This window comes from Fulmarus glacialis, unplaced genomic scaffold, assembly GCF_000690835.1.
Source record: "Fulmarus glacialis isolate BGI_N327 unplaced genomic scaffold, ASM69083v1 scaffold7913, whole genome shotgun sequence".
NCBI classification, from domain to species: domain Eukaryota; kingdom Metazoa; phylum Chordata; class Aves; order Procellariiformes; family Procellariidae; genus Fulmarus; species Fulmarus glacialis.
This window is the reverse complement of record NW_009200957.1, coordinates 13675-23728: the sequence shown is the minus strand read 5'-3', so window position 1 is coordinate 23728 and position 10054 is coordinate 13675. Positions and strand designations below refer to the sequence as shown.

General features: G+C 36.5%; 2 protein-coding genes across 2 annotated transcripts in view; one reads left to right on the top strand and one right to left on the bottom strand.

Moving 5' to 3' along the window:
* Positions 1-345: 345 nt before the first annotated feature.
* On the top strand, positions 346-4584 carry SGOL1 (shugoshin-like 1 (S. pombe)). Its single transcript, XM_009573761.1, has 8 exons — positions 346-481; positions 563-759; positions 1098-1202; positions 1690-1754; positions 1915-2066; positions 2654-3511; positions 4032-4203; positions 4443-4584. Exons 1-8 carry the CDS (start codon positions 346-348, stop codon positions 4582-4584), a joined length of 1827 nt encoding a protein of 608 aa, XP_009572056.1.
* Positions 4585-7626: 3042 nt separating this feature from the next.
* The window catches only part of LOC104073835 (histone acetyltransferase KAT2B), a 14730-nt gene continuing 12302 nt past the window's right edge, over positions 7627-10054 (bottom strand). The window contains exon 9 of the mRNA XM_009573760.1: positions 7627-8205. Coding sequence (XP_009572055.1) covers positions 8012-8205 — 194 coding nt within the window. The 3' untranslated portion in view covers positions 7627-8011. The remainder of the gene's footprint in view (positions 8206-10054) is intronic.

Genomic DNA, 10054 nt, shown 5'->3' with positions numbered 1-10054 from the left:
ACCCCCTCCCACACCCCCCCACACCCCCGCTCCCCTACTACCCGTCGTACCGCCCCGATGCGGGTGTTGAGAGGCCTCGGCCTGGTCTTCGCCGCGGACACCGTGCCATTTGCAGTTCAGATAATCGGCAAGAGTGACAGTAGCCGTGCTGTAAAAATGGTTTTGAAAATGGCCATAGCTGTGTATCTTTTCGTGTTTGTGGGTCTCTTCTGTGTGTGTATATGCAACTTAAAAATACTATGAACTTTACCCTTGTTTCACTGTTCCTTTTCTTTTGGCGTTGGGGAGCATTGTGTAACACCAGCCTAATGAGTTTTTCACCCTTTATATTTCTGAAGGTAGAAGATGGCTGAATACTTGAAAAAGCCCTTCAAAGACAGTCTGAGTGATATAAAAGAACGAATGAAAGAGAAAAGAAATCAGAAATGGATGAGGTTGGGTAAAATCAGCCAGATCTCCACTGTGAAGTGCAAAATAGCAAGTAAGATGCTTAAATATCTTAATAGTTTTCATAATTTTTTTTTTTTTAACCCAGGTTGAAATACTCACTGTTCTGTTGCAGCCAACAGCTCCATGCAAATGAAGAGTATCCAAGCAAACAACAGAGCCCTAGCTCAGGCTTTGCAAGAAGAAAAGCTCAAACTGAGGGATGCCCAGGCTACCATCCTTCATTTAAGGAAAGAGTATCAAGACCTGAAGGTTCAGATGTTTGACTTGCAAAGAAATCTTAGTTTCAAGCAAGCACAAGGACTTGTTGAGGTATTTTTAATAATAACTTTATGATTTAGTGAAGCTGAACATCAGAATCTGCACCAATCCACTGATATCTTTATGATCTTAAATGTTTCATAAAAAATAAACTTAATATGTAGAACAAGTTTTTTTGTATTTTCACCTAATCTGGTCATTAACTAATTTTTTTTTTTCTGGCTACTCTTTCTTTAATTAAAATCTATCTTCTGTGAATTTTATTTTTTTTATCACAGTTGAAGGTACCTGACACAGGTATCTTCAGGATTTAGTCATCTTGTAATACCGATAAGAAGTTATTACATTGGTAGTTGATACTAGAGTATTTTCCTTCTTTTGTCCATTAGAATCAACTCTCAGCCTTGAATGAGATAATTTCAAAAGTTTCTCAGAATTTACTGGACTCAATTGATCTCCTTGGCCCAGCAAAGAATTTGTGTTCCGTAGGTGTAGTAAGTACCTTTTCTTCTTGAGGGGCAGGATTTTTATTAATTCTTCCCCTTACTTCTTCCAACATAGATGCACGTAGTTTTTGAGATTTGAGCCTTAGTTTGGAGGTATGACTAGTCCCACGGTTCCCAATATGACATGGGGTCCACACTGTCGGGGTGTGTAGTATGTTGTTAGTGGGACTGAGGCTCTGCTACAAGGTGGTAGGGCCACCCTGATTTTCTGTGGTTTTGTGTCTTGTTCCCTGTACCATCCTCACAGTTCCTTCCCCTGTCCATTATCTGTATGCTTGGGCTGGTGATGAATGTGCTGACTTGCAGGAGCTGAGTATGTGAGATCCCACAGTACTTTGTGTTAGCCAGCCAGAAAGAAAAAGAGTCAAGGGCCTCTTTGGCCCTTCTGTGGGTAACTTGGCTGTTGTCTAAAACTTGTATATGGTGCAAGCTTGTTCCACATATTTAGTCACACTAAGATTTATTTTGTTGACAGAATCAGAGGGTGCTTGCTTCAGTTCTTGAAAATAGTTCCAGTGTCGTAGGACAAATACGTTCAGTGTAAGTATCTTTTATTAATACATATTTATATTTGAAAATTCTGTTACAGTAAGCTTAATTTTCTGACTGGAGAAAGGGAAGAAATCCAGTGTAATGAAATAGTTCATTGTTATAAAATATATTGCTATTCAGTAAATACTACCTTTAGTATTTTCTCTAGAGGACCTCTACACAGTGCTGATGGAGATGATCAAGTACTTCCAAGTGGGATGGAGGCTGACAGTGATAGAAATGAGCTGGCTCATTCTGTGTCAGAGATCTGTGAGGAATCTGACAATGCCATTTCCTTAATCAAAATAGTTCCAGACAAAGGTAACTAAATCAAAGTATTAGACATTGTTCTATTCTGAATCAGGGAAAAAATGTGTCAGTATAAGTTTAAAATGTAATTACTGCTTTTGAAGTAGCCATCGAGTAATTTCCATTTATTATCATAAAGGTTAGATATTAATGTTGGCAACTGGTAAATTTTTTGAATGAAGATACCTAGCAAAATGGGAGAGGAATTTGAAGATGCTTTGTCTTCTATATACCTGCAATCTAGTTTCATTATCTACCAAACAGTTCAACAGAGTAAAGTCATCTTTAGTCATGCATTATCATTTATGAAATCAACAATTGTTAACAAAGCAAAATACTCAGGAAAAATAAATGACCTGTAGATAACCTTTCCAGACAGAACAGTTTAGAGGAAAATCCTTATGTATTATACTTAACTGCTTTCTGTCTGGAAGCTGTATTCAACAGAGCTTATCTTGATTGCCAAATACTGTTTTATACAAATCTGTGGAGAAAATTCTAAGAATAGTCTTAATTTTCGACAGGTTCAGAATTTGCACAAAAACTTAACAAGTTGTTACTACTTAGCTTTAATATGTCTTTTTCTCTTCAATTACAAGGACGAACATCTGATTTTCATCTGGACAGCACAGGGTCAGAGCTGGAAAATGTTTCTTCAGGTGGAGAGGATGGATTTGGTAATGTATTACCAAAAAGTGTGTCCACCAGGCGTCGCTATTCAAAGATGAGAAATCACGATGAACTTTGCACTCGTGTCTTGGACCATCCAGAAACATCTGATTCAACAAAACAGCTTTCTAAACGGGATGAAATTAGACTTGAGGAAAGTCTAGAGAAGTGTACTGTAGAAAACATAAATTCAGATATTTCTCAGTTGAATGAAAACAAGGTAGGTTCAGACCTGGTGTTGAGGCAGATAGATTCTGAAACTGCGCAGTTCAACTTAAACAATAATTCTGATCTTAAAAAACGTGAGTGTAAAAGCAGAGAAGACTCTCAAGTAAGGAAAGAGAAGCATCAGAAGGGAAAACTGGAATGGCCTAAAAATACTTCCAGACAAAGACCAAAAAAAAGACCAAAGGGTAAAGAGGCTTCCAAAGAAAAGTTGGATTTCTTGGGTGGCTCCAGTGATGCTTATGACTTTCATTTTGAAGAGCGTGTCCATGTTACACCTTTTCGACAAAATAAGGTGAATGACATGGATACTGGTGTGGATGACAAAGACGACTTATCTGAAACTAATACCATCGAGTCGAGTGATACTGAAGAAGATTCAGATGATAGCCTCTATGAACCTTACAAAAGTAAATTGAAAAAAAGGAAAAGTTCAATGGACGAGAAAGATACATCGCCAGTCCATGCAAGGCCAAGGTCTAAGAGATGTTTGGCACAGCGTGAGCAGAAACTCCATAATGAAAAAGAGACGGAAAGCAATAAATCAAGTGACAAGGCAATTAGTAAGTGTAGAAAGTGTTTTGTAATTGGTTTTGTTTCCTTGAGAGATTACATTGTTTAAGGGATTTAGGCTTTTTTATTTTAGTTTTTTTAATAAATACAAACAGAATAATGTTATAAAAATCATTAGATGCATTCTTCTGTCTGCCTTTTTTTTTTTTCCCTCAGCAGAAATTGGAATTAAAGATATGTTTTGTTTAAGAAATCAGTCAACAATGAACTAATACTGTGTTTTACATGCGTTTTAATGATGTATTAAAGCTGAGGAAAAAGAAGGGAACAAGAATATAAATTGAGAGAGAAGTGGAATAACAAATCACATTTTGCCTGGCACTGCTTAGTGTTAATTTATTTTTCCAAATTAAAATTCTGAATATTTGTTCATCCTCTTATGTATTCTTAAGTGGAAGGATGAAGATAATAGTTATAGCTGAGAGTTACTTCACATCTAGTATGTTCATTGACATTCTCTTTTAAGCTAGCTTGCCTGAATTGTCTTAAGTGTGCCTAATTTCTTCCCAGGGCAGCCTTCTGAGCCATCTCGTGGTCATCTTTGTGATGTTACCAATACCGCTTCATTGCTCCCCAACACTGGGAATGCAGCTATTGTCCCAGAAGGTGAAGGACCACGATCTCCAAAACGCAAGCGAAGCTGTACTCTTACTGTGAGCTATAAAGAACCAAGCATTGCAGGGTAGGTGTCTTACTTTCCAGTTTGATATAAAGTTCATGATATTCCATCAAATGCAGGATTAGAAGGGATTATTTAAATATTGGAAACAGGTTCTTAATAAAACATTCTAAGAGAGGTCTGATGTTAGTAATACGAAATAGTTCATGTGAAATTGAACTTACTATTTAAGTGACGTGGGGAACAAAATTCAATTTTGCCTTTTTTTTTTTGTTTGGTGTGTTTTCTTTTTTTTTTAACAGGAAACTCAGGAGAGGAGATCCATTTACAGATACAAATTTTCTGAATTCTCCAATTTTCAAGGAGAAAAAAGATGCTAAACGCCATTCTCTTAAGAAAGAATCTCTGTCAAAATACAATGAGAAGTTTGTTGGTTGTCGTTGAGATTTCCACTTACGATAGCAAAACCATGCTCACTCCGTAAAGAAAGGAAATCTTTCATCTGGGAAATTATTGTTGCGCAGTATCTTACAGAAATAATTGCATATTTGTCTGTGTCTAATATTAAGGATATAAAATTAAGGGGTTTTGGTTTTAAACCAGTGATTTGTTTTTAATGATATAGAAGACACAAGATGACTATTATAACTAAGGTGATTCCATTCAAACTCTTTTGAGAGGAGGCATCCCTGTATCATGGATCTGTGAGCATATCAGACATATCTGATGGAAAAGATGGTGAATAATTTTATGACTTATACCCTACTTGATCTCACAGTGGTTGGCAAGGGTGAACTTTAGGCACTTCAGAACAAATGGTTTTGTGGGGGTTTTTTTAATAACAATGTTTGTACAGATCTTGTTTACGTAATGGTTGTAGTTTCATATTGAAGCTCATAATAAATGTCTTAGTGTTCAGAAACAGCTCAGAGTTGGTGTTCTTTTTGCATGGTTTCAATATTCCCTTTCTGTAATAAAAACGTATAGTGTTAATTACTGTTGTACTGGTACCTTCTTACATGACTCTCTCAATGGTAATAATAAAAGCTACAGCTACTGAGTGTTTGAAAGTACTTGTTCACAACACAGCCTTTGGATATTGGAACTGAAACTTAACCTTCAATTTGTATCCTAAAATTCTAGCTCTGGGTGTTACCATCTTCATTCTGAAACTCTTTAGTACTATAGGAACTTACGCAGAATGATTTAACTTCAGGTGCTCTTTTCTTTCAGGAAACAAATCTGTAACAGCTGTTTATCAGGGACAGAAAAAGAAAAAGGTGATAGCAGAGCAGCCTAAGGCAGGTCTGGGGTTCTTTTGGATTGAGTAAGCTTGAAGAATTGCTGCAGTTCCATCACAACTGCAGGAAGGAGTCTGGTCTAGCTCACCTAATCTCAACTGCTATCCCTAGAAGTGTCCAGGAAAATGGCTAAACCTCTTTTGACCACTATTTGCTACCCTCTGAACAGTACACGTTTATGTGATGTGGCACAGGACTAAATCTTAGTGGATGGGGGGGAGGGATCTCTTCATACTCTCCAATTGTCTGTCAGGTAGTGGACAGGTGTAGGCTTTGTTTATGGTATGCAAAATAAGGGTACCATCTGAGTAACATCGTGATAGCAGGCAAGTACAAGCTCAACATCAACTGTAGTTTGCTCCCTATGTATATTGTGTCTTGTGAATAAAGGACTCTAGTAGACAAAAATGAGAAAACGGCATGAGCATGCTTTGAGGTGAAAAATCAAAACTTTTGAACAGCTCAGCCAAAGAATTGTTTGAGATGTTGAGCAGACAGGAGTAGCTACAGCGCTTGTAGCTCAGTAAGTATGGAGCTGGGAAAGCTACTTGGAATGGCCACAGCTTTCCATACCGAATTCTCAGCTCAGCACAGCACACCATGCTGCCAGTGAACTCAGGGGCTTTTTTGCATATTTTCTAGTGTACCTGGAAGAGTCACTGACTGCACTCTTGTAGATTCACTGTGTTCAGTTGTGAAATTACTTCAGTGTGTATATTTGTAGTGCAAGAACTAATTAATGAAAAAAGAGACCAAAATAAGTAGGGTTTTGTACATATATAATTTAAAACTATTGTGTACCAGTACAATATATTAATTTTACAAATGTAAAGTTCATCAGCTGTTAAAGCATTTGCAAAACCACATATCCTACCGTAACTTTATTGCACAGTATCTATGAAAATATTAATTCTTAAATTAGAAAACAAATGTTTCAATATAGAAGAGACAATCTGATTGAAAGACAATAAGAAAATCTACTCCGAAAATAACAAAATTTCACAGGATACCAAGCTTAACAGGTGCATCTGTAGGCCCAATCTACAAAACAGGATTATAGCATCCAGTACTGGCTATTAAAAAAAAAAAAAAAATACTCACTGTACCTTTGTTATAGATCCAAATGTAGGTCAGGCTAACCTCAAACAAAACACTATGGCAAGTCTAGTGTTAACATTTTGAATACCTCGTGTACCACATTTACCACTTCCAGGTTGTTCCTGACATCTACTTGCTGAATCAACTTGTGATTTAACATTGCACAGGCATTTTGCAGGAATATATTCTTTGACACAGCACAGGATTAGGTTTTTTTCAGTCTTATAACTATTGATTTTTACCAGTGTAACATCTGTAAATATAAAACACCAAGGAGGAAAGTTAAATCTGTTTTTCACAAAAGCAATTATAATTTACAGTTACAAACTCTAAATAGAAAACGTCATGTGACAACTTTTTGGCCTGTACTGATCTCCATTATGAAGTTAGGTGTACCTCTTAAATGTAGTGTAAGCAGCAAAATATATATATTATATATATAAGTGCTCAATTTGAAGATATACTAACGTGAGTTGTAAAACATTAATATGTTCCTGGGTCTAAATAATCACAGTTAATAAGCATTTACAATAAAGCTTGGTAGAAAATCCAGTTTACCACAGAGCGAAGTATATAAGCTAGAAGCTGTCATAAGTTGACTTCTTCTGTGTACAATAGTCTTATCTCTGCTGAATAATCTAAAGAATTTATCAGCGAAGAGTAGTAAATAGGGTGGATCATGAAGTGCATCAAAACCTTAACTCTACTAAGCCAATTGAAATTGTCTAGTATATGCGAATCAGATTCTCTGAAGTTATTTTGGGTACTTATGTCCTGCATAAGCCAAGTCACTATGACATTACACATCTAGCCAGATTTTTTTTTTTTTTTAAATAGTGGTTATGAGATTACAATTTGCAGGTAAAATATTTATCAAAACCCAAAATGAATAGAAAAGCTTGCACCTATCAAAGATTACAGGCAGCCCTTTTTCAGAACTGGCTGCTCTTCTCTCACAGCTTCTCAACCAGCTGAGTGTTTCTTTTAAAAAATAATATCTTATAAAAAGATTCTATAAAGAAACAAGTGTTTCAGACCCCCCCACACACCTGTTGTTTTCCCTTACTGTTTTCTTTTTTACTGGAAAAAAATAATAAAACTTTATCAAATAGGTACTGCATTAGGTAAGCTATAACATCTGTTGTCTGGGAATTTTCTCCACATTCCCAAACATGTGCAATTTCCCACATGTTTTGTGGGGTTTCTGAGGCTGTAGCTGTTAAACTTATTATGAACATACGGTAATGGGCACACAAAAGAAATCTTCCATAATTAAATACACTATAAAGCATTTTAATAAAATAATTTTTGTAACTTCAGTATAATACATGTTTGCAAAACTAAAAGGGTTTTTAAAAGTGCTAAGTATTAAACAGAAGTTTCTTGAAACCCTAGAGTCCCACAACTCAGATATAGAACGGCTTCCCCTGCCCATAAAGTAGGCACACTGATTGGTTGTAAAAAAGACAGTGTCACTTGTCAATTAATCCAGCTTCTTTAATTTTTGTGTAGAAGAATTTCTCCAGTATATTGGCACATTTGTAGTATTCACTCTCGGGGGGGTTGTACTCTCTGCAATTTGTAAAGACTCGCTGCAAGTCTGCCATGAATAATTTCTTAGACACGTAGTACCTATTCTTGAGTCGCTCACTCATTGTTTTGAGATCTGTACAGGAGAAAAATAGATTAACAGCGTTTGATTCAAATACTTTTTATTTGCAATATCCCTTTAGACTGATTTGCCTTTTAACATGAACTGGCAAAGCTATGACTTGGAATTCCTAATTGCCTTCATCTAAGGCACAGTCCCTTTTTCAGCTTCAACAGCAACTGAGCCCCTGGAACTAAGCAATATTTCACTCTAAGAATGATTTTGTATAGAGTTTATTTTTCCTTCTTTAAAAGATGAAAGCATCATTCTTTTGTGTTCTCATACTTCCCTGAGTTTTCAGTGGGTATTAGGTGTCCCTAACTCTCCTCTAACTGCTCTGTGAGGCAAAGCTGTTGTCAGCTCTGCTGGAGGAGGCCTTAGGACTGGGTGTATAAGCAAAGAATTCAATCACAAAACATGGATGTTAACCTAAAATCCTCACTTCTCTGCAAACACAGCAGAGAAGAGACATCTGTCTATACTACAAGCAGTACTTGCAGCTTTGACAAAAGATTAAATGTTCCACGCTTTACATATATTTTAATTACATCTTCAAAGTTTATAGTTATGTATCCCTTTTTAAGAGCCATGTGAGAAGAGATCTCTCCTGCTTTCAACGCATCATACAAAACCTTTACTTACAGAACATTCTTTAAGATATTTTTTCCTTTATACTAAAATCAGTCATCCATAAAATACGTAAATCATCTCAGTGTTCTCCACACAGTCTCTTTCCCAGTAATTCTTATCAGGCATATAAAAATTTTGTCTACATTACAAGTGTTCTAGGAGTGAGTGCAGGAATAGAAGTAGTGGGAGGTGTGCTGGATGCCTTGGCTTTTCTCACCTCAGATGCTCCAACAACTATTTTTTTAGCAATGCTTGAGCCAGGCTTCAGCAGCACCTTCATGAAACCGCTAACAGAAACAGCCGAAATGGAGAAGACTTACGGCCAACAAGTATTGCAAGGAAAGTAGAGACCAAAGATCCCCAATGCAAAGGAATTAAAACTTCAGATTTAAAAATACGGTTGTAGGTATTTTTGTTTTGGTTTGGTGGGGTTTGTTTTGTTTTGTTTTAAGGGAGATTTGACTTTGGTAAAATAGAGAAAAACCCAGTCAAATTGACAAGCAGGGATTATTTAAGAGAAGTTTGATGGATGCTCTCAAATACCTCTTCCAATGATATATAACTTGCCATTCACTAGTGTTGCACAATATTTTGCAAAAGCAAAGGCTCATTCAGCTCCCATTAAGTCTGAAACTCAGGTGCCTACATCTAAACTAGATATCCATAGTCTAATTATAGTATCCAACTGAGAAGGCTATTCAGCTCACCCTGAAGCAAACATTGCCTGGCTGGTCAGTTAAACCATTCTGTAACTACAGTGAAAGTTTGGCTCCAGCTGTCACTCAGCCATACAGCTTTTGTATTACAGATGAAAAGGACAAAAACCCAAACAGTATTTTTTGAAAATAAGCAGCTGAAAGAGCACTTAAAACAGGGGAAAAAAGTTTTTATACATGAGAACTGACCTTAAGAGGTAGTCAAAAAAACCTACAACCACACCTCTCAAATATTGTACAATTTGGTCTGTATGCAAACGTAAAGAGAAATGTTGTATCTTGTATGTGATAGCATAAGAAAAGACAATGCTGTTTCTTTTTAATTGAAATCATGTCTGAGCGATTTTTGTACAGTATCAGCATGCTGGCAGTGAGAGCAGAAAGCAAGCAGAAGTTGATCATGAATAAAATGCAGTTTAGTTGTGCTGGGTTCCTTAGCTGAAAAAACAAAGCAAAACTAAACCAAAGACCTCAGCTTACTCATAAAATGAGAGCTGCTGCCCCCACCTCCAATGTAA